Source organism: Thalassophryne amazonica, chromosome 9 (assembly GCF_902500255.1).
Source record: "Thalassophryne amazonica chromosome 9, fThaAma1.1, whole genome shotgun sequence".
Lineage (NCBI taxonomy): Eukaryota > Metazoa > Chordata > Actinopteri > Batrachoidiformes > Batrachoididae > Thalassophryne > Thalassophryne amazonica.
Window position 1 is genome coordinate 51,416,069 of NC_047111.1, and position 26,064 is coordinate 51,442,132.

The 26,064-nt window shown below is 38.3% G+C and overlaps 1 protein-coding gene across 1 annotated transcript in view; it reads left to right on the top strand.

Moving 5' to 3' along the window:
• Positions 1 to 440: 440 nt before the first annotated feature.
• Positions 441 to 26,064, top strand: part of rnf14 (ring finger protein 14) — a 51,818-nt gene continuing 26,194 nt past the window's right edge. Inside the window, exons 1-2 of the mRNA XM_034178037.1 lie at positions 441 to 544; positions 25,096 to 25,254. Coding sequence (XP_034033928.1) covers positions 25,104 to 25,254 — 151 coding nt within the window. The 5' untranslated portion in view covers positions 441 to 544; positions 25,096 to 25,103. The remainder of the gene's footprint in view (positions 545 to 25,095; positions 25,255 to 26,064) is intronic.

Consider the following 26,064-nt stretch of genomic DNA (forward strand, 5'->3'; position numbering starts at 1 on the left):
ATTGGAGCAACTTTAACTTTTGACCCCTGTACAAACTGAAATTGACCTTTCTCAGTGTTCTTGCTGTTTTTACCCCATAACTCCAGATCATTCATTCACAGATAGTCCAAACTATACCTTTTTGGAATCTTTATGATCAGACAAATAATATGGAATACTTTCAATATGATTGGAGCATTTTTAAATTTTGACCCCTGTGTAATACTTCAATTGACCCCTTCTTGGCCGCCTATTGAAAGTTCACGTGGGTACCCGGCATTTTTAAAAGAGTAATGTCTAAGGAGTATGTGTGCCAAATTTGGTGCTTGCATCACCATTTGAAGCATTTTTTTCAGTTATCCGCTGCACGAAGCATTGTAAATCTCAGCGATCACTCGCCAGCCCGGTAGGTGGCGGTAGATGCACCTTAAGCTGGTGCCGCTCGCAAGAAGAAGAAGAACTGCGGTTCACCTGTCGTCCTCTGGGGGTCGCTGTGGTGGGTTTTTCATAGACATGAACCTGTCAGACAGCACTTGAGTACTCTGTAGCAGTTGGGTCTGATAAGGTAAGAAAAATAACTTCATATTGTAACAGTGTTTTTTTTTTTTTTTTTACAGCTGTAGCGCGTTGTTGGTATGTTGATGATTGGTACTGTATGATTGCTTGTTTGTGTGTTGCCACAAAAAAAAGTTATTAGCTGTATTGTCAGCGTCAGAAGCTAGCTGACGCTAGTTCGCTTAGCAGGCTAATATAGATTTCAGTTGTTTCGTTTATACTGTCATGTGACTTTGTCAGTAAGCAGTTTTTGATTACTGTGACCGTTATATTGAAGCAACAGTTGGTATACGTTTGAATGCCAACCACTTTTGTTGTGGAATAACTTCCTGGGTGGCTAGTTAGCGTGCTAACTTTGTGTACATGGTAGCAGGCTGACGTTGCATCAAATTTACGTTGGCTTAGTGGAGGATGAAACATGAACTAGTCTAAATAAATAGATAAGTGAATAAATAGATACGTCGATGTACAGATAATTCATAATTATAATTCATAATTCATTTTATTGTGTAAAATAGTTGATTGCATATAACGACACATAACAAATCATAACATTCAATAAAAACAGCTATTAACAATTAAAATCTGGTGGCATTCATTATACTATAATACAGTTCATAATTTGCTTTAAAAAGATCTGTACTTGAGGATAAGACCACTTCAGGTGGCAAACTATTCCAAGTCTTTACTGCTTGGTTACTAAAGAATTCTTTCCTCACATTTAATCTAGATCTGTTAACTTCCAAGCACAATTCATGACCTCTAAGGCCAGTATACCTTCTCAATTCAAAAAATAGTGGGGTCAACATTCTTAAAGCCATGCAAAATTTTGTATACTTCAATCAAATCACCTCGAGTTCGTCTTCAAGACTTGTGAGACCAATTTGCAAGAGCCTATCCTCATAAGACAAATTTTTAAATTCTGGAACCAACTTAGTGGCCCTTCTCTGTACTTTCTCTAAAATATTTTTGTCTTTCTGCAAATATGGTGACCATGCCTGCACACAATATTCAAGGTGAGGATGAACAAACGTTTTGTATAAAAGAAGAAAGGAGTCTTTGTCAATAAACAAAAAGGCCTTTTTGTCATCCCATGAATTCTATTGGCCTTAGCTGCCGAAAGAACAATGTAGCGGGAAAAGGTCCTTAGTCCTTAGAAATCAACGCTCCTAGGTCTCTTTCTTCTGAAACCGCTTCTAATTGTTTTTCATTCATAAAATAATCGTAATGTGGATTTTTTTCTACCAATATGGAGAACTTTACATTTTCCTTCATTAAACCCAAGTAACCATTCTTCAGACCAAGCCATGAGACTATGTCTGACTGGAGGTCTTCCCCATCAGCTAAAGAAAGGATGGGGTGATACACCTTCGTGTCATTGGTGAAAATTTTACAGTTTGACTGTATTGCACATGGCAAATCATTAATAAAAAGCAAGAACAATATCGGCCCTATGACCGATCCCTGGGGGACACCACTGGTGACCTTCATCCAAGAGGACTTCACACCATTCATATAAACTCTCTGTTCCTTGTCACTTAAGAAATTTTCTATCCAATTACAAAGTCTTCCTTCTATACCGTACTTTCGCAGTTTATAAATGAGTCTGGCACTCGGCACAGAGTCAAATGCTTTTCGAAAATCGAGATACAGGGCATCAAAGGATAAGCCCTCGTCATACATTTGCGTCCATTCTTCAAGAGTAACAAGTAAATTAGTGAGACAGGATCTGCCCCTTCGAAAACCATGCTGATCGTTCGAGAGCACTTTTTCTATAAAGATTACAAGTAGGGCTGAAACGATTAATCGAGTAACTTGAATAATTCGATTACAAAAAATGTTCGAGACAAATTCTGTGCCTCGAAGCTTCGTTTAACATTGTAGTACATATGCCAGGCCTGTGTGTGGCGCTGCAACGGCCGCAGGAAAAAAAACAAGACTGGAGCATAACAGCTAATCAAATAGCAACAATAGCTACCGCTTTCCAGCGTGACACATAGAGTAAAATAAAGCCTTTTAAGAGAAAGATGGTCCACGCTGATCATCTGAAATAGACTTATTGTGCATTTAAAGCGAAGAAGTGCGTTTGTGTATTTTTAAAAAACACACGGACCCGGTGGCCAGCTGCTGTCTCTGTCTGCCCAGTGTGAGAGGCTCTCAGACCAGGCGAGTCACAGCTCTGTCCCCGGCTACATTGACAAACAGCAGAAGTCCACTCTTTCTTCTGTGTTTCCCTCAGACTCACACTGAGTGTTTGACTTTTTAATTTTTGCTTTTTTGGGAAACACACAACACTTCACAAACATGGTAACTTAAATAAAATAATAAAAAAAAAAAACTGACTGAGGCTTGCATGTTCAACCTCCAACTGAAATGCATCTGCTGAACTGCAGAGAAAGAGGGATAAAAAAATCAGGGACCAGTCCATCAACCTTTATTTAAAAAAAAAAAAACCTTAAAAATGGTTGCATTTTACAAGTTGAAGAAAACAAAACAGAAAGCCACATCCCATCGCCATTTCAGCAAAATGCCAACACTTTAGCGCAGTGACATTGTGCCATTGCTTAGGGAGAGCTCTGGACTATTGATGTTTAAAAACGCAGAAGTACTTTTTATCCGATTACTCGATTAATCGCCAGAATAATCGATAGAATACTCGATTAGTAAAATAATCTATAGCTGCAGCCCTAATTACAAGCTTATCTCAAATGATTTTTTTTCACATAATTTGCAAACCTGTGATGTCAGACTCACAGGCCTGTAATTACCTGTTATGGTCTTTTCACCTTTCTTGAAAATTGGGGTCACATTGGCCCTCTTCCAAGTGTCAGGAAGTCTACATTGGTCAAAAGATTGTCTAAGAATGCAAAATAAGGGTAAATAGATGGCCTCAGCCTACTCTTTAAGAACTCGAGGATGTATTTCGTCCGGACCCATCGACTTATTAGCATTCTGAAGCAGCAACTTTTTCACGTCTTCAGGTGAGAAACATATGTCATCTAAAACATGATGTTCAACAATTTGACCATAAAAATTAAAGGGATCACATACTGTTTCGCCGTAAATACATTTCATAAAATCATTAAACCAGATCAGGCTTTTATCTTCTTCATTCACAAAGACCGACTGGAAAAAATGATTTAACTTAACAGCAATTTCTTCATCATTATCAATAAAAATGCCATTTTCATTTTTCAATAGTAAACCTGTTTTTAGTCCTATTATTTATATACATATAAAAAGCCTTGGGGTTCTTTTTGACTCTTTTACAGAGATTTTTTTCAAACTGTCTTTTTGCTGCCCTGGTTTTTTTATTGGCAGCATTTCGGGCCTTAACATACTCTTGATATCTAGCGTAAGATTTCGTTTCCTGATATCTTTTAAAGGAAAAATATTTCTTTCTGATAGCTCTTTTAACTGAAACATTTAACCAGGGTGGATTGATGTTGCTGCCACTAGTTATTTTTTACAAAAGGTACTCATTCCTTAACAGCAATATTAATTTGCTCATGAAAATACTCCCATGCAACATTCACGTCATTTGTAAGTACACAAGACCAGTCGACATTTTTCAATAAATTAGAATTTTTCGTAATCTGCTCAATTATAATCATACCTAAATAACTCCCGAGTACATGAATGATTGACCTTAATATGAAAGTCCCAGGTTAATATGCTGTGATCAGCATTACCAGTAGGACATCCAACATTAACATGCTCTACTGCAACCGGCGAGGAAGAAATGACTGTCTAAACAACTTGGGGAATTAATCCCTTTCTATATAGTGAGTCAGTTGTATACATTACTACGTTCGGATGAGCAATTTATACATTTACTTGCCCATCAAAATAAGCAAACTTCGTCAAGTAATTTTTTTAGTGCACACATATGCAGTTACGCGAGGAACCTCATCTCGACGGCGCACGTCATCTCGACAGAACACCGGATACGACAAACACGCACCTAGCGATAGTTGACTGAATCTCCTCGCTGATTGGCTAGTTCAAATTACATCATTGTAGAGTTTATTTCAACATGGTGGCGCCCTCGGCAAAGTTGAACTGGACAATATTTTGCTGTGCGCGGCACCGGCAAAACGGTGGGTTGCGCTGTTTTGCCGGCCGTCTAAATTTATTCACAACGGAACGGCCACAGTCGGGGGGGGCTTAAAGGTGATCAGAGTTTAAGATTTCTTTATTTCACATTCATGATAGTAGCTCGATATTGGTGATTTTCATTATTGAAAATTGGCATATTTTACCATTAACTATTTTCAGGGGTGGACTGATCGAAGGTTTTGCAGACATGACACTGACAGAAAAAACAGGATAAACACATTTGCCGACGTGGACTTGTGACTGTCTTGAATTTGCAGGTTTTGTTTATTATCCTCGCCCTACACAGAAAATTACTAAGACTGTAAAAAGTATTTCCACTGCGTGGTGAAAAGTGACGGTTGACATAATTTTGGCTGCGGTGGTGGAAATACTTTCGGGCACGGTGGAAATAATTTTCGCCACACGGTGGAAATAATTTCGGGCACGGCTATGCCACGTTTTTGAGCTGCTTTTCGCGTCTGAGAATCCCTTGAGCTATTTCCACCGCATGGTGAAAACCGCTGGTGGAAGCAATTTCGGGCACGGTGGAAATAATTTTCGCCACATGGAAATAATTTTGGACACTATGCCACGTTTTTGAGCTGCTTTTAGCGTCCGAGAATCCCTCGAGCTGCTTTTAGTGTCCGAGAATCCCTCGAGCTGCTTTTAGCGTCCGAGAATCCCTCCGGCACTTAGGTAATTTTCTGTTCCGATTCAAACAACTTCATGGCACCCAAAACGGCATAGAATCCCTGCGCCAGTAGGTGATTTTCTGTTCCGATTCAAACGACTTTATGGCGCCCAAAATGGCATTTAAAGATGAAAAATTAGCACCAACACTCAGTGCAGAGGGCGCCGCAACACTCAATGCGGAGGACACCACCATGTTAAAATACCCTCTAGGATGACGTCATTTGAACTAACCAATCAGTTAGGAGATCCGGTCAAATATCGCTCTAATCAATATAAGGTGCGGGTTTGCCGTATCCGGCAAAATATACACTTTGTAAATATATAAATGCATGAGGTGGGGGGTCCATGCTTTTTTCTTTTCTTTTTATTACTTGAAAAACATAAAATCAAGATATAGGATGGTGATGCACATTTCACACAAGGGTATAAATAAGAGAGAGAAAGCGTAATAAGAGGCACAGACAGACAAGCAATATGACTAACATACAGCATGGCTAACAAACAGGCAGCATTACAAACAGTTAACATAAATCAAATCAATTTTATTTATATAGCGTCAAATCACAACAAACAGTTGCCCCAAGGCGCTTTATATTGTAAGGCAAAGCCATACAATAATTACGGAAAAACCCCAACGGTCAAAACGACCCCGTGTGAGCAAGCACTTGGTTACAGTGGGAAGGAAAAACTCCCTTTTAACAGGAAGAAACCTCCAGCAGAACCAGGCTCAGGGAGGGGCAGTCTCCTGCTGGGACTGGTTAACAACACAACCAGAACACAGACATGACACTGGCCTCTCTCGAAGAGACGAAGAAGAGTTGCTGGCGTTGTGTGTTCGCCGCTCGTCTGATTTTCTCCAGTTTTCTCGTGTATAATTCGGTTTTTAGTGGCTTGAGTGTAATTTTTATTTTGGATATGTACTTAACGTGGTTTTTGGTCCTTCAGTGTGCATTTTTAGTTATCTTTGATTATTTATTGCCTGCTTTGCGCTGTATGACACTGCATTTCACTCCCTCGGCTGGCGTGATGCTAAGCTGCTCTGCAGCTGAGCTACGAAGCTTGAACAACAATAATGTCCCTCGGGACATTCTCGCTATCAGAGAGCTTGGCTTGTTCCGCCGACGTCGCTGTGTCCACAGAGGCTCCTGGAGAAAGTTTGTGTTCCATCGAACTGGGTCGTCCGTGCCGGTCCTCTCGTCAGCTGAGCGCATCGATGCTCGGCGCCCACGTCATCAGAGCGCTGCAACTTCTGGGAATTGTAGTCCTGATGTGACGACAGCAGTTCCTGACACTCTCCGGGCGCTGGATGGAAAACGTGGAGTGCATTTTAAGATACTCAGGCCTATTCAAAGATGTCAGTCTGTCAAACCGACAGAAGTCTTCAGTTTGGTTCTTATTAACATCAGATCTTTGTCCTCAAAATCCCTGTTGATTAACAATCTAATTATGGATCATCATTTGGACATGATTGGGTTATGTGAAACCTGGCTCAAACCCACAGCTGTTCTTCCTCTGAATGAGGCCTGCCCACCAGGGTACACATTCAGTCACATGTCTCGTTGTGCGAAGCAAGGCGGGGGTGTTGCTTTTATCTATAAATCCAAGTTTACCTTCTTGACTGTCGGGGGGCGTAAATATAATTCGTTTGAGCATCTGACTCTCCGCTCTGCCCATGATGGTACATATTGTCAGGGTCAGAAGTATGGAAATCAGTCATGCCATGTTGTCACTGTTTATAGGCCTCCTGGCCCATATTCTGAATTTTTAGATGAATTTGGTGCATTCATCTCTAGCCTATCAGCTAGCGTGGACAACATTTTGATTATTGGTGATTTTAATATTCACATAAATAAGCCCTCTGATCCCCTTTGCAAGTCATTTATGGAACTTGTGGATGTGCTGGGATTCCAGCAATGTATTCAGGATTCAACACATACTAGTGGAAATACCCTTGATCTGGTACTCACACGTGGCCTTGCTGTCACAAACATTGACATTTTGCCTCTTGCCTTGGTGATCTCTGACCACTCATTTGTTAGGTGTGCATTTATGTTGCCGCGCTTAGTGGATCGAAAGCCTTGTCTGTCTTTGCGGCGATGCATTACTCCTTCAATTATGATAGAACTCGAAGCCAGACTGCCTGAAATTTTGGCCTCGGGGTTAGAGAATATTCAATCAGTAGATAGTCTTGCGGATGGCTTGAACTCAGCGCTCAAGGCCACACTGGACAAGGTTGCGCCTCCTCTCTTGAGGACACGCCTTCCCAAGGCATACTCACCTTGGTTTAATGGTTACCTGCGTGACCTTAGGCAGAAGGCTGGAGGTTTTGAACGGAAATGGCGTAGTTCTAAGTTAGAGGTGTTCCATCTTGCATGGCGAGATGCTGTCTTGGATTATAAGCAGGCACTACTGGCTACAAAGCGTGCCTATTATTCTGATTAGATTAATAAAAATAAGCATAATTCCAAGTTTTTGTTTGAAACTGTAGCACTTCTTATTCATGGACAGCCACCTGTTATTCACTCTCCTTTCTCAGCACAGGACTTCTTGGATTACTTCAAGAAGAAAATTGAGGATATTAGGTTCAGTATATCTCAGTAGGCTTTGGCCCAACCACTGCATACTGCTGTGGAGGTGGATGCGCCCACTGAGGTGGTATCCAGATTTACAGATTTTGATGGTATCTCACTAGGCGCACTGACGAAGCTCGTGACGTCTACTAAAAGCACAACCTGTTTAATTGATCCTATACCAGCAAAACTGTTTAAGGACCTGTGGCCCATTCTTGGACCAACTGTGCTGGAAATTATAAATCTCTCATTAACTTCTGGATCTGTTCCTAAGTGTTTTAAGTCTGCAGTGATCAAACCATTACTTAAAAAATCTAATCTCGACCCTAGTGTATTGAAGAATTATAGACCGATATCAAATCTGTCATTTTGTTCTAAATTCCTGGAAAAAGTGGTCTCGCGACAGCTCGTGGACTGCCTCAATGAGAATAATCTTTTTGAGCCACTGCAGTCTGCGTTTAGAAAATTTCACTCCACAGAGACAGCACTTAAGTAGTGAATGACCTTTTGCGAGCAATGGACTCCGATATCACTACGGTCCTGGTGCTGCTGGATCTTAGTGCTGCATTTGACACTGTGGATTACCATATTCTACTCAGTAGGCTGGAGAATCACTTTGGGATTACTGGAACTGCTCTTGCATGGTTGACGTCGTACCTGTCCAGTCGTTCCTACTGTGTATTGTGTAATGGAACCTCCTCCGATCGTAGAGACATGAAGTTTGGGGTTCCTCAGGGATCCGTTTTGGGCCCCTTGCTTTTTTCTCTTTATGTAGCACCCCTCGGGAATATATTGCGGCATTTTGGGATTCCCTTTCATTGCTATGCTGATGACGCTCAATTGTATATGCCAATAACTGCTGGTAATCTTACTCACTTAAAATCCTTGGAAGATTGTCTTGCATCAGTAAGAAGTTGGATGTCTAGTAACTTCCTACTTTTAAATTCTGATAAGACTGAAGTTATGGTTTTTGGTCCAGCGAGATATCGGCATCAATTTGATCAGCTAGCATTTAGCTTAGGTCCGTGTGTTATACATCATACAGATAAAGTGAGGAACCTTGGAGTAATTTTTGATCCTGCTTTGTCAGTGGTTCTCCACATTTGAGACATTACAAGGACTGCCTTCTTCCATTTGCGAAATATAGCGAGGATTCGTCCTATTCTGTCTATGGCTGATGCTGAGACTTTGATTCATGCGTTTGTCTCTTCTAGATTGGACTATTGTAATGCTCTATTCTCTGGCTTACCGCAGTCCAGGATCAGGGGTCTTCAATTGGTTCAGAATGCTGCTGCCAGACTTTTGACACGGAGCAGAAAGTTTGACCACATTACTCCAGTCTTGGCGTCCCTGCACTGGCTTCCTGTTTCTGCAAGATCAGATTTTAAAGTACTGATTTTAGTTTATAAAATTGTTCATGGACTTGCACCTCCCTATCTGGCTGACTTGATAAGCCCCTATGTACCAGCTCGGGCCCTGCGTTCTCAGGGTGCAGGACTTCTGTGTGTTCCCAGGGTGAATAAAAAGTCTGCCGGTCACAGAGCTTTTTCCTATCGTGCCCCAGCTCTGTGGAACGATCTGCCGGCACACATTCGGCAGTCGGACACTGTGGAGACCTTTAAATCACGTTTAAAGACTCATTTATTTTCCCTGTTTTATCATTAGTGTTATGATGTGTTTTTAATCTTCTATTCTTTTACTGCTGTCTTTCTTTTATTGTTGTTTTTATTGTGTTTTAAAATTTTAATTGTTTTTTATGTTGTGAAGCGCCTTGAGACGATTTTGTCGTGAATTGGCGCTATATAAATTAATTAATTTGAATTTGACACAAAACTAAAGTCATTTCAAATGGCAACTTTCTGGCTTTAAGAAACACTAGAAGAAATCAGGAAAAAAAAAATTGTGGCCGTCAGTAACAGTTACTTTTTTAGACCAAGCAGAGGAAAAAAAATATGGAATCACTCAATTCTGAGGAAAAAATTATGGAATCATGAAAAACAAAAGAATGCTCCAACACATCACTAGTATTTTGTTGCACCAACTCTGGCTTTTATAACAGCTTGCAGTCTCTGAGGCATGGACTTAATGAGTGACAAACAATACTCTTCATCAGTCTGGCTCCAACTTTCTCTGATTGCTGTTGCCAGATCAGCTTTGCAGGTTGGAGCCTTGTCATGGACCATTTTCTTCAACTTCCACCAAAGATTTTCAATTGGATTAAGATCCGGACTATTTGCAGGCCATGACATTGACCCTATGTGATTTTTTGCAAGGAATGTTTTCACAGTTTTTGCTCTATGGCAAGATGCATTATCATCTTGAAAAATGATTTCATCATCCCCAAACATCCTTTCAATTGATGGGATAAGAACAGTGTCCAAAATATCAACGTAAACTTGTGCATTTATTGATGATGTAATGACAGCCATCACCCCAGTGCCTTTACCTGACATGCAGCCCCATATCATCAATGACTGTGGAAATTTACATTTTCTCTTCAGGCAGTCATCTTTATAAATCTCATTGGAACGGCACCAAACAAAAGTTCCAGCATCATCACCTTGCCCAGTGCAGATTCGAGATTCATCACTGAATATGACTTTCATCCAGTCATCCACAGTCCACGATTGCTTTTCCTTAGCCCATTGTAACCTTGTTTTTTTCTGTTTAGGTGTTAATGATGGCTTTCGTTTAGCTTTTCTGTATGTAAATCCCATTTCCTTTAGGTGGTTTCTTACAGTTCGGTCACAGACGTTGACTCCAGTTTCCTCCCATTCGTTCCTCATTTGTTTTGTTGTGCATTTTCGATTTTTGAGACATATTGCTTTAAGTTTTCTGTCTTGACACTTCGATGTCTTCCTTGGTCTACCAGTATGTTTGCCTTTAACAAACTTCCCATGTTTGTATTTGGTCCAGAGTTTAGACACAGCTGACTGTGAACAACCAACATCTTTTGCAACACTGCGTGATGATTTACCCTCTTTTAAGAGTTTGATAATCCTCTCCTTTGTTTCAGTTGACATCTCTCGTGTTGGAGCCATGATTCATGTCAGTCCACTTGGTGCAACAGCTCTCCAAGGTGTGATCACTCCTTTTTAGATGCAGACTAACGAGCAGATCTGATGTGATGCAGGTGTTAGTTTTGGGGATGAAAATTTACAGGGTGATTCCATAATTTATTCCTCAGAATTGAGTGAGTCCATATTTTTTCCCTCTGCTTGGTCTAAAAAAGTAACCATTACTGACTGCCACAATTTTTTTTCTTGATTTCTTATAGTGTTTCTTAAAGCCAGAAAGTTGCCACTTGAAATGACTTTAGTTTTGTGTCATGTCTGTGATCTGCTTTTTTTTTCTACAAAATTAAACAACTGAATGAACATCCTCCGAGGCCGGTGATGCCATAATTTTTGCCAGGGGTTGTATACAACACAGACATCAGCATGGACAAAGATTGACCTGAAGAGTACGGGGGGATTTATTGTAAACTGTAGTTCTTTACTAGGTTTATTGGCTTCATTGCTTTTTTGTTTGGTATGTTATTTAAAGTTTTAATGTAGGTGTTGATTTCAGTTATCCATAGTTTAGAAGGGGTTTAAATTGACTGACTGAATTTAGCTTTGTGTGTAGGTGTACTAAATATTGTATATTTTCATTTTTATGTTCAAAGGAGGTTATTACATTATGATTTGCTATTTTAATTCTGTGATTGGTTTTTATTGTAAACGAGTAACTCCAGATTAAGCCAGATACCGCTTGTGAACTTACACTCATAGAATAGATGTTTTATTGACTCTTCTTCTTTACCACAAAAGCAGCATTTGGGATATTCATCTATGGATTTGGAAATAAGCAGGTTTGTTTGGTAAATGTGATCTAAGATTTTCCAGTGTAGTTCTCTAATTTTATTATAAATATAATATTGGAAATGTTTTTGCCATATAGTATGTTTCCATTAAGATCGCTGTATTGAGAGCTCCAATAAGATTTACAGGTGGGTATAGTCCTGTTAATTAAAATTTTGAATTGTATTTCTAATGAGTTTATTACTGCATGGTTGGCTATTGAATGGAATCCCATTGATCATTATTGGGCCTATGGTATACTGAATTTCCTTTTCCTCATCTGCCTTAATCAGTTCTTTCTGTCCACTAGGGATACTTTTCACAACACAGTTGAATTCTTTGAGTTATTGGAAATTGATGAATTTAGGAACATTTCATATGTAAATATTTGACCCTGATTGTCGAATATATCTTGAAGGAATGTAATTTTTCGCTCTATCCATTTAGGCAGAAAAAGTGTTTGATTCCGTACAGTAAAGTTCTCATTATTCCAAATAATACATGTGTGGTGAAAAATTGTGCTTGTAGCACAGTATGCTAAAAGACCTTGTTGATAAAAGGCACATAATTTGAAGGGCAGTTTAGTGACATTAAAGTTGCATTTCAGTAGGAATTGAAAACCTCCAACTTTTTCAAAAATATTGTTGGGAATAAGATACCACAAAGTCAGGGTTTCGATACATTTTTTTTGATCCATTTGATCTTAAACGTATTATTTATTATTTAGAACCTGAAAGTCTAAAAGCTGCAGTTCCCCTGACTCCTTGTGGTTGCTCAGTGTCGTTCTTTTCACTCCATGCCGTTTGTTTTTTCCAAATAAAATTTGTGATTAACTTATTGATTTCATCACAAACAGGTTGCTCAACATTCAAAGATTGAGCAGGATAGAAAAACCTTGATATTCTTTCTGCTTTTGATAGAAGTGATCTTCCCCAAATAGAAATATGAGTCCACATATTAAAAATATTTTTTGCTTTCTTCAGTTTAGGCGAAAAGTTAAGGTGCTGGCACATGTTATTGTCCTTACAGAAGTGAATTCCAGGATTCTTTACAGTTACATTATCAATTGTTGTATCATCACAGTCATGCAAACATACAATTTCACATTTGGACATATTTCATTTTTGACCAGATGCCTCTGAAAATTCTTTAACCTTAGATATTGCTGTCCTTTCTTTATCAGAGATTTTAGTTCCTTTTAATTCCTCATCATTTTTTGTGTGTGTGTATGTATATGTATATGTATATGTATATATATATATATATATATATATATATATATATATATATAGAAAGTAATTCGACCACTAATATAAATAGAAATGTTTCTGTGTAGGCTCTCAGTTGTCCAGGTGGTTTCCATAGAAGATTCTATAAATCTATTCTATTCTATAAATAGAAATGGGAAATAGAAGATTCTATAAATAGAATTAGGAAAAGTGGGCACCTTTGTTGTACAGTTCTTGTTATGGGGAACCTTGAAGTGGTATTAGGGTAGAGCATGACATTGCTATTGATATCTTTAGAAAGTGTTTGATTGTAAATTTTGAGCCAAATCTGAATGCTTGTAACATTTTCAGTAAGAAGTGGTGTTCTACAGTGTCAAAATCTTTATAAAAGTCTAAAAATAATATCAGCCCTTGTGAATCAATGAGTTCAGTGTAATCCAATAGATCTAAAATTAGTCTAATATTAGAGCTTATGTGTCTATTGGTCATAAAACCTGTTTGCGTTTCACTCTTTAAATCATTGAGTCCAGTTTTTCAAGTGATTGGTAAAGATTAGAGCTACAATTTTATAATCCACATTTAATAAAGTAATAGGTCTCCAGTTTTCTATTAGTGAAATATTTTTTTCTGGTTTCGGAATCAAACATAAAAGTCCTTGTTTCATAGTATTAGGCATTTCATTCCTAAAGAGAGACTGTTTTAAATTAATAAATAGAGGAGCTTCAAGAATGTCCCAAAAGTGGTGATAAAATTCTGCGGGTAATCCATCACTGCCAGGCGCATTCCCTTTTTTAAGGATCTAACTGCCGTTAGCATTTCTGATTTAGTAAAAGATCTGTCACATTGGGTTTTAAATTGTTCTGAAATGTTTGGGATGAACTAATGGACAGAGTGAATGAATGGATCACACACTTCAGGTTGGGTGCATGATGTATATACACTCAACAAAAATATAAATGCAACACTTTTGGTTTTGCTCCCATTTTGTATGAGATGAACTCAAAGATCTAAAACTTTTTCCACATACACAATATCACCATTTCCCTCAAATATTGTTCACAAACCAGTCTAAATCTGTGACAGTGAGCACTTCTCCTTTGCTGAGATAATCCATCCCACCTCACAGGTGTGCCATATCAAGATGCTGATTAGACACCATGATTAGTGCACAGGTGTGCCTTAGACTGCCCACAATAAAAGGCCACTCTGAAAGGTGCAGTTTTATCACACAGCACAATGCCACAGATGTCGCAAGATTTGAAAGAGCGTGCAATTGGTATGCTGACAGCAGGAATGTCAACCAGAGCTGTTGCTCGTGTATTGAATGTTCATTTCTCTACCATAAGCCGTCTCCAAAGGCGTTTCAGAGAATTTGGCAGTACATCCAACCAGCCTCACAACCGCAGACCACATGTAACCACACCAGCCCAGGACCTCCACATCCAGCATGTTCACCTCCAAGATCGTCTGAGACCAGCCACTCGGACAGCTGCTGAAACAATCGGTTTGCATAACCAAAGAATTTCTGCACAAACTGTCAGAAACCGTCTCAGGGAAGTTCATCTGCATGCTTGTCGTCCTCATCGGGGTCTCGACCTGACTCCAGTTCGTCGTCGTAACCGACTTGAGTGGGCAAATGCTCACATTCGCTGTTGTTTGGCACGTTGGAGAGATGTTCTCTTCACGGATGAATCCCGGTTCACACTGTCCAGGGCAGATGGCAGACAGCGTGTGTGGCGTTGTGTGGGTGAGCGGTTTTCTGATGTCAATGTTGTGGATCGAGTGGCCCATGGTGGTGGTGGGGTTATGGTATGGGCAGGCGTCTGTTATGGATGAAGAACACAGGTGCATTTTATTGATGGCATTTTGAATGCACAGAGATACCGTGACGAGATCCTGAGGCACATTGTTGTGCCATACATCCAAGAACATCACCTCATGTTGCAGCAGGATAATGCACGGCCCCATGTTGCAAGGATCTGTACACAATTCTTGGAAGCTGAAAATGTCCCAGTTCTTGCATGGCCGGCATACTCACCAGACATGTCACCCATTGAGCATGTTTGGGATGCTCTGGACCGGCGTATACGACAGCGTGTACCAGTTCCTGCCAATATCCAGCAACTTCGCACAGCCAATGAAGAGGAGTGGACCAACATTCCACAGGCCACAATTGACAACCTGATCAACTCTATGCAAAGGAGATGTGTTGCACTGCATGAGGCAAATGGTGGTCACACCAGATACTGACTGGTATCCCCCCCCCCCCCAATAAAACAAAACTGCACCTTTGAGTGGCCTTTTATTGTGGACAGTCTAAGGCACACCTGTGCACTAATCATGGTGTCTAATCAGCATCTTGATATGGCACACCTGTGAGGTGGGATGGATTATCTCAGCAAAGTGCTCACTATCACAGATTTAGACTGGTTTGTGAACAATATTTGAGGGAAATGGTGATATTGTGTATGTGGAAAAAGTTTTAGATCTTTGAGTTCATCTCATACAAAATGGGAGCAAAACCAAAAGTGTTGCGTTTATATTTTTGTTGAGTGTATGTTTATATATTCTTGAAAAATGTTTCAACATGTCTGGTAATATCATGTAGTGCTTTTTTAGTAGACTGGATAAAGCCTGCATGACATCACCCATAGGTTTTCTATAGAAACCTGGCGTCGCAGTCTGATTGGTCCCCCTGCCTTCACTGCGCATGCGTCATTTCGTAGCATCAGCAGTGATTAACAGATTATCGGCTCGTTTCTGCTTAAAGGACATATTGCACCGAACTCATAACAATTAAGATTTAGGCTGTTAGTGACCATCCGTTGAGCCGCCGTGATTACTTTGTGCACTTCTGTGACTGGTTTCAAAGTGTATGCCATTTGCAACAAACAGCCACGGACTTCCAAAAACAAAGTACTCCTGTGTTTCCGACAGCTTTGACGTGACTGTTAGAAGCGTCCTAGCACATGCTTTTATGGAATGTAGCTGCTAATGTTAAGAACTGAGGCACAGATTAATTCCAAAGTTTAATGTAATGTCGTGTTATGATGATTTGTTTTTAAGTGATAACTATTAATTTTGATACAGTCACAATAAAAGCAGCAGCCCTGACACACCCACACACAGACGTTTTCTTTTTTTATAGATGGATAACTGCAAACTAATTCCATGCTTTCTTAAATTCAAATGAAACACAATATTAGTTTTTGAATTAAGTGTTGAAGTTGAAGAATAGTGCAAGGATACAAACATTATTAGTGTATGTGTTGGGGGTGGTCTAAAAAAAGTTCTTAAAAATAAAGGTTTTGAAAATAAAGCCCAAAAAACTTTGTAATAAAGGCTTGAGTTGATAATAAGCACTTTTTATGTCATTTGGGTCTGTTTTGATTGATATTACTATTATTTGAATATAGTATTGTTTTTTAAATCACTTTTATTATCAATTATATGAAAATAAAATGATTCCTATTAAACAGGTTATTGGAAGTAACTCTGACAAAATTAAACGGAACATCTGGGATACAACCCCTGGCAAAAATTATGGAATCACTGGCCTCGGAGGATGTTCATTCAGTTGTTTAATTTTGTAGAAACAAAGCAGATCAGACATGACACAAAACTAAAGTCATTTCAAATGGCAACTTTCTGTCTTTAAGAAACACTATAAGAAATCAGGAAAAAAAAATTGTGGCAGTCAGTAACGGTTACTTTTTTAGACCAAGTAGAGGGAACAAAATATGGAATCACTCAATTCTGAGGAAAAAATTATGGAATCATGAAAAACAAAAGAACGCTCCAACACATCACTAGTGTTTTGTTGCACCACCTCTGGCTTTTATAACAGCTTGCAGTCTCTGAGGCATGGACTTAATGAGTGACAAACAGTACTCTTCATCAATCTGGCTCCAACTTTCTCTGATTGCTGTTGCCAGATCAGTTTTGCAGGTTGGAGCCTTGTCACGGACCATTTTCTTCAACTTCCACCAAAGATTTTCAATTGGATTAAGATCCGGACTATTTGCAGGCCATGACATTGACCCTGTGTGTCTTTTTGCAAGGAATGTTTTCACAGTTTTTGCTCTATGGCAAGATGCATTATCATCTTGAAAAATGATTTCATCATCCCCAAACATCCTTTCAATTGATGGGATAAGAAAAGTGTCCAAAATATCAACATAAACTTGTGCATTTAGTGATGATGTAATGACAGCCATCTCCCCAGTGCCTTTACCTGACATGCAGCCCCATATCATCAATGACTGTGGAAATTTACATGTTCTCTTCAGGCAGTCATCTTTATAAATCTCATTGGAACGGCACCAAACAAAAGTTCCAGCATCATCACCTTGCCCAATGCAGATTCGAGATTCATCACTGAATATGAATTTCATCCACAGTCCATGATTGCTTTTCCTTAGCCCATTGTAACCTTGTTTTTTTTTTCTGTTTAGGTGTTAATGATGGCTTTCGTTTAGCTTTTCTGTATGTAAATCCCATTTTCTTTAGGCGGTTTCTTACAGTTCGGTCACAGACGTTGACTCCAGTTTCCTCCCATTCGTTCCTCATTTGTTGTGCATTTTCGATTTTTGAGACATTGCTTTAAGTTTTCTGTCTTGACGCTTTGATGTCTTCCTTGGTCTACCAGTATGTTTGCCTTTAACAACCTTCCGATGTTGTTTGTATTTGGTCCAGAGTTTAGACACAGCTGACTGTGAACAACCAACATCTTTTGCAACATTGCGTGATGATTTACCCTCTTTTAAGAGTTTGATAATCCTGTCCTTTGTTTCAATTGACATCTCTCGTTTTGGAGCCATGATTCATGTCAGTCCACTTGGTGCAACAGCTCTCCAAGGTGTGATCACTCTTTTTTAGATGCAGACTAATGAGCAGATCTGATATGATGCAGGTGTTAGTTTTGGGGATGAAAATTTACAGGGTGATTCCATAATTTTTTTCCTCAGAATTGAGTGATTCCATATTTTTTTTCCCTCTGCTTGGTCTAAAAAAGTAACCGTTACTGACTGCCACAATTATTTTTCCTGATTTCTTATAGTGTTTCTTAAAGCCATTTGAAATGACTTTAGTTTTGTGTCATGTTTGTGATCTGCTTTTTTTCTACAAAATTAAACAACTGAATGAACATCCTCCAAGGCTGGTGATTCCATAATTATTGCCAGGGGTTATTTGAAACAGCAAATCTACCCAACCTCCTGAGCACAGCTTATTTAAACCTGAACTCACTGAAAATATTAAAGGATTAACCGACCATGAGGTTTGTACGGGGAAATATCAGAGCGATGTGTTGTCAGTATGGACCGAACGTTAGCTAGGTCCATGCAAAAAATATGGAGTTCTGATATCCCCGTACAGACCGAGCAAGCGACGTTAATAATTTGTGTATTATATGGCTATGAAAGCTGCTGATGGCTCGTAGTCAGACCTGTTCGCTTAATCTCCATGAAGAACTTGTTAAAAGATGGTTTGCTGTTAGCTGTTAAGCTTTCAGTCTGTGTGTTTTTCAGATGCTGTTTAGATATTTATGGAGTATGTTTCTGTCTGACTTGTTGTTGTTGTTTTTTTGTTTTTTTTTTTCATCGTTTTTTTTTTTTTTTTTCTTTCCTGGTTTGTAACAAAAATACCTGTTGCGGGCCACTTGTCATGGTAACCTGTCTGAATATGGAAAAAAAGCTGACCGGTGATCAGCCAATCAGAGCCCACGTAGCATCGCAGCCATATAATAAAATATTTTATTCAGCTTAAGTACTTACTGAAACGCAGGCTGTTAACATCGGCGATCGACAAGCTGCTCATAAGCCGACCATGGGGCCTAAGAACGTTCTGACAGCGGAGGAAGGTGACGATATTAAAAAATCTCTGGACTTTTTATCAGAGGAGATTTCTGTTGTGAAGCAGCAACAGAAATCAATCATGGATCTGGTGGAGGAGGTGAAGGCATTACGGCTCCAGAATGCCGAGAAAGACCGGCATCTGGTGCAGCTGGAAAATAGAGTGGCTGAATTGGAGCAGTACACCAGAATCAACGACGTCATCATCACAGGTCTTCACATCAAACCACGGTCCTACGCACGGGCGGTAACAGATGAGAGCGGAGGGGAGCCCAGTGAACAGGAGGTCAGCTCTGTGGAAAAACAGGTTGCTGATTTCCTCCTATCTAAAGGTATAGAAATGGATTTAAATAACATTGAAGCATGCCACCCTCTGCCCCGGAGAAATGACGGTGATAAACGAACCGTCATCATGAGATTCATCAACAGAAAACACAAAACAGCACTGTTAAAACAAGGAAGAAAACTGAAAGGGACAAACGTATTCATCAATGAACATCTCACCAAACGGAATGCCGACATCGCCAGGAAAGCACGCTTCTTGAAGAAACAGGGAAAAATCCAGCACACATGGACTTCAAACTGTAAAATATTCATCAAACTGAACGGATCACCAGAACAAGCAAAAGTCATGGCAATAAGGAACATCGAGGAGCTGGACAAATATGAACAATAGTGTTTCTTAAAGCGAGGATCTGGACAGATATGACCAATAAGGTATGAGGACACAAACACATCACAACACCGTGACACAGACCAGAGGAACCTATTCATCTACTACCTATTCATCTACATCTGGAGACAAGAAGGATATAACTCAAAGGATTGCTGATCATGGAAAAGTAGAACTGAGAACATTTAAATACACAGACCACAATGTACTGGACTTGGAGCACGATATAGACCCGGACAATAATTTCTTCTCAAATATCAATGACAGTTGTTGCTATTATACAGATGAACAGTTTAATCGGATCATTAAAACGGATAACAAATTATCAATAATCCATTTCAACAGCAGAAGTCTATATGCAAACTTTAACAACATTAAAGAATATTTAAGTCAGTTTAAAAAAATATTTAACATAATTGCTATATCAGAAACATGGATCAATGAAGATAAAGGAATGGATTTTGAACTGGATGGATATGAATTTAATTGTGTAAACAGAAAAAATAAGAGTGGAGGAGGAGTGGCTGTGTATGTGGATAAGAACATGGATTATAAAATAGTAGACAATATGACAACTGTGATTGATAACTTATTAGAATGTATAACTATTGAAATATGTGAAGAAAAAAGCAAAAATGTATTAGTCAGCTGTATATATAGAGCACCAGGATCTAGTATTGAAACATTCACTGACTGTATGGGAAAAATGTTCTCAAAAACTAATCAAAAAACTGTGTTCATTTGTGGTGACTTAAATATTGATCTGCTCAATCCAAATAAGCATAAAATAACAGATGAATTTATCAGTATAATGTACAGTATGAGTTTATATCCAAAAATCACCAGGCCAAGCAGAATTACATCCCATAGTGCCACCTTAATTGATAATATATTCAGCAATGATATTGAGAATAACACTGTGAGTGGATTATTAATCAATGACATTAGTGATCATCTACCAGTTTTCATCGTTTATAATAGAAACCATCGGCGGAATCAGCCAGAGGAGAAAATAAAATACAGGCGAGTGCGGACAGAGGAAAACATGAACACACTAAAGAAGGATTTACAGGAGCAAAACTGGGAAAAGGTATACAGTGAAAGTGATGTTGATAGTGCATATGAAACTTTTTTACAAATATTTACATCATTATATGATAAAAATTGTCCAATTAAACAAGACTACAGAAAACAAAAAATCCAAGCTCGACCATGGATGACGAAAGGGTTACGAAATGCATGTAATAAGAAAAATACACTGTATAGAGAATTCATAAAACTAAAGACTAAAGAGGCAGAAAATAGATATAAGAAATACAAAAATAGATTAACTAATATTATACGGGTATGTAGGAAGGAATATTATAGTAACATATTATATAATAACAAAAACAATATTAAAGGAATATGGGATATATTAAATAGCATTATCAAAAATGGTAATAAAAAACAGAGTTACCCTCAGTATTTCATTGATAATAATGTCAAGAAGGAAAATAAGGATGAGGTAGTCAACGGTTTTAATAATTTTTTTGTAAATATTGGACCAAGCTTGGCAGAAAAAATTCCCGATTCCCAACCTGAGGATTGGGATAATAATCTCATAGAAAGAAATCCCTGTTCAATGTTCCTCACAGCAGTGGATGGAAATGAAATTATAGACATTGTGAATAATTGTAAATATAAAACATCTACCGATTTAAATGAAATTGATATGGTGGTGGTAAAACAGGTCATTGAATGGATTGTAGAACCATTAACATACATCTGTAACTTATCATTTCAAACCGGTAAATTTCCCAATCAAATGAAAATAGCTAAGGTTGTGCCGCTGTATAAGACTGGGGATAGACACCACTTCACAAATTATAGACCTGTTTCTTTGCTTCCACAATTTTCCAAATTATTAGAAAAGTTATTCAATAATAGATTAGACAAATTCATAAATAAACATAAATTACTTACTGATGGTCAATATGGATTCAGAGCACATAGTTCAACATCACTTGCATTAATAGAATCAGTTGAGGAGATTACAAACGCCATAGACCACAAATTACATTCAGTTGGAATATTTATAGACCTTAAAAAGGCTTTTGATACAATCAATCATGACATATTAATCAGTAAACTTGAACAGTATGGGATTAGGGGGTTGGTGTTGCACTGGGTGAGAAGCTACTTAAGTAACAGAAAACAGTTTGTGAAGTTGGGGGAATATACATCATCATGCTTGGACAATGCTTGTGGCGTCCCACAGGGGTCAGTATTGGGTCCAAAACTGTTTCTAATTTATATAAATGATATTGTCAATGTTTCCAAAATATTAAAATTAGTATTATTTGCAGATGACACAAGCATTTTTTGTTCAGGGGGGGATTTGCAGGAGTTATTGAGGAGGATCAGTATAGAAATGGGAAAATTGAAAATATGGTTTGACAGAAATAAATTATCATTAAACTTAAGTAAAACAAAATACATGTTATTTGGCTATTGTAATACAGACATACAGGTTCAGTTACAAGTCGAGGGGGTAGATATTGAAAGGGTACATGAAAATAAGTTTCTGGGGGTGATAATAGATGATAAGATAAACTGGAAGACTCATATAAAACATATACAAAGTAAACTGTCAAGAAGCATTTCAGTTCTAAACAAAGCGAAACATATTCTGGACCACAACTCACTCCGCATTCTTTACTGCTCACTGGTTTTACCATATTTATAGTACTGTGCAGAGGTATGGGGTAATACTTATAAAGGTACAACACAATCACTATCAGTAATGCAGAAAAGAGCTATAAGAATTATTCATAATACTGGCTATAGAGATCATACAAATCCACTATTTTTACAATCCAAATTATTAAAATTCACAGACTTGGTTCATTTTCAAACAGTACAAATTGTGTATAAAGCAATAAACAATTTACTTCCAGCAAATATTAAAAATATGTTTTTTAACAGATCAGGGGATTACAGTCTGAGGGGGAAATTTAATTTAAAGCATCAGTGGGCACGAACAACATTAAAAGGTTTCTGTATTTCTGTCTGTGGGGTGAGGATGTGGAACAGATTGGGAGTGGGGCTCAAGCAATGTCCAAGCATGAACCAGTTCAAACAGCGGTACAAAAATATGGTTTTTTCTGGGTATAGGGAGGAGGAAGGGTAATGAGGGTTAGGGTGTTTTTGTTGTTTGCTTCGGCTTGTAAATATATAGTATTTTGTATGTAAGTAGGTATGTGTAGGTGTATATTTATGTTTGTGTATATATACGTGTATATATGTATATGTGTATATATGTGTATGTTGATGTGTATATGTATGTGTGTGTATATATATGTATATATATATATATTGATATCGGTTTAGGTGTGTAGGAATTTATGTGTATATGTGGCAAAGGGTATTACTGGTTGTGGGGAAGAAGGGGTAGGGATAAATAAGCTGATGCTTCACCCTACCCCTTTTCGGACATGTTGGGTACACAGTAGGAACTTTTTGTTGTTGTCTTTACTGATCTATCTTGTAATTGTTGTTGTATCAAATGTTCGAAATAAACAGTTTTCATTCATTCATTCATTCATTCATTTTCATTCAAACGTTGTACAAATAGTGGTATATTTGTTGTTAACAAAAAATGTTTTTTAGCTCACATCTCTTCAGTGTTGTCAAGTTAAACGCACACAAGGAACACTGACAGCATGTTTTTCACAGTAAAAGTATTGGCTGGGATGCTGGCATTCAGTATTTTATTGTGAAATGATGCCAGCAACATGAACTGTCTTTGTTTAACTTTGCTACCAGTAACATCAGCGAGCCATGCCATCATGGAAGTACAAATGTTACAATGTTAATCAAAATAAAGGTTTTGAAAATTAATTCCAAAAATTTCCAGAATAATGGATGCGCACATCATTGTGCTATGTGCAAGCCATATCTGCAAGCTGAGGCCCATCTGACAAATAGAGAGAGATGCAAGCCACATACTCGCACTCACAGACGCTTCTTGCTTTATAGATGCGGGTTTGTTTCACATGCACCCGCAATACTATGATTCTGGTATTCTCTCACACAGTTTTATGTGGTGTAACTGTTATAATTATGGTGATTTGACAGCATGCTAATCAACTTATTACCTTACTCCCCCTGCTGTTCATTTAAAGTTAGCAGTCAGTTTTCAAAGGAACATCTACTTCGGTAGACATAACAAAAGTTGGACATTATCCTCTGACTATATTTTTGCACTGCACACATTTTTTTCATAAAACACTTTGTCACTGTTCACATAACATGTTAGTGCTGTTTAAGTGCATTCTCAATAACTCCTGTTTCACATCATGCGTCTACACTGCTAAAGGCAAATTGTCTTTTAAAAACCACATTCAAGTTTGTTATTTTTAGGGAAGGGGGAGGAGGGGATGGGATATAAGCAACTGACAATGTTCACACATGCGCTGTGTTTTGTTGGATATGCACTACATTTGTTTGTTTCATCTACAGTTACAAGCAACAGGTTTGTCATCGTGTCTGACAGCAGCCTGTAATCAAGATTCTTGAAATAAAGCAGTATCCCCACCTGGTGGGCATTTACTATTAATGCAGGTGTAATAGCTCAAGTAGACACACTGCATATGGTTCTTTACAGACAGTATAGCACAAGAAATCAGCTGTTGTAAAGTCACGTCTTTACTGTTTCAAAATGGCACCATCATGGCCCAATTGATTAGTAGACATACCATTTCTCCACATGTCTAATTGATTATCGACTCATGAATCAGGCTGTAAATGTGGTGAAGATGGTAAGCTAGTAAATTTTTACAACAGTGGGAGCTAACGTGTCAGAACGAGGGTCAGAGTGGATGGTCAGAGAGGTTGAGGACAACTGAAGAAGATAATGTTTTGATGAAATCAAAGCAAAGTTCATTGACTATGTTATCAGTTATGTATTGTCAGAGAGGTGTCAGAGTCCAGCCCAACATGAGCCACTTGACGCTTGCCTTTGTCATCTGCACATTTAGACTTGTGCACAAGTACCTTTTATATAATTCTATAAATATTTTGTATATTGCATTTGTTTTGGTGATGCTGAAGTGCCTTGGTCTTGTATAGTTTGTTTGTTTTTATAAATAATTGAAATTGATATCTCTAATCCAGCATGGTTTAAGCCAGTGTAAGATAACTTTATATCTGAAATTAAAATATTTCTGATTCAGTCAGTGTACTGTTTAACTATTTGACATTGGAGTGGATTTTTGTCAGAAATAATATGAAACATTAATTTGAATTGTAAATGTAGTTCAAAAATGAACGTTATTGACTACATCCCTAATAAACTTTATTGATTTCATCTGTTAATGATTTTAAAGCTTCGCTTAGTCTTAGTCTTTAGGTAATTTTAGTCTTCACTTAATCTGTCAAATATTAAAACAAAAACTTGCTATAACAGTATTGGCGGGGGGAATCTCATTTGGACCAGGTAATGCTGAATTATAAATCAGCATTCATCACTCAGGTGAAGGGACAAATGAGGATATTAGTGTGGCTGTAGTGAATTATCATTCATGGATAACAAAGTAAAGGCTATTTTTGTTTCTGTTTCAGGAATGTAAATGTCTGAGGACGCAGAAGCCCAGGAGGATGAGCTGCTTGCTTTATCAAGTATCTATGATGAAGAAGAGTTTCAAAGGGCAGAGTCTGCACAGGGAGGAGAGATCCATGTCTGTTTGGAGCTCCCTCCTGATTTCAAAGTTGTTGTCAAAGGTGCAGTCGATGAAACTCCTGACATGTCACTTGATCACACACCTTTAATAATCACTACGTATGTTTTTTTGTTTTTTTTGACATAGCATGTGTGTGTGTTGGTGGAAAAGTAATATTTTGTCTTGAGAATATTATATACAATGTGTGCATGTGATGTAGTATGACATTTGTAACTTTAATAAATGAACACCAAATTTCATGTCATAATTATGTCTGAAATGTCAGTAGAGTAAAACTTGCCTAAGCTGATATAAACCGAATATTCACACTCATCGGACAAAAGCAAAAGTCCCAATGTTTTTGTATGGCTTTCCATGTAATAAACACCGTATATAACAGATTTTGTATCACAGATTTTCACTCACATCGGACAAAATGTCCGGCCCCATTGCAATGCATTTCCATTAAAACCCCTCACATATACTGGACAGATCAGTCTGGACGTGCCCAGTAATAGAGGTATGAAATGAAGTTTTGCACTTACACTTGCCGATTTGGGGAAAGTGGATCCTGTATTTCCTTCATTAAAAGACCGGGCATTTATTTATTTATTTTTTGCAAACCGTACTCAGGCCCAGTGCCTAAATGAGAGGGTATAATTCAAGGCCGGTGATTATTAACAAAATGCTGCTTGCTGCCTGTACTGTAATATGGTGTTAAGTTTCACACATATCCCTGGGTGTTGCGAACCAAATACAACTACTTTAGATCAAAGCCCTTTGCGTGGCTGCAAACCCGTGCATCTGCTAAATGATGGCGACCAAAGGGCTGTGGTTTGTCGCTTATTTCACTCCTTCCTTTCCTGTCATA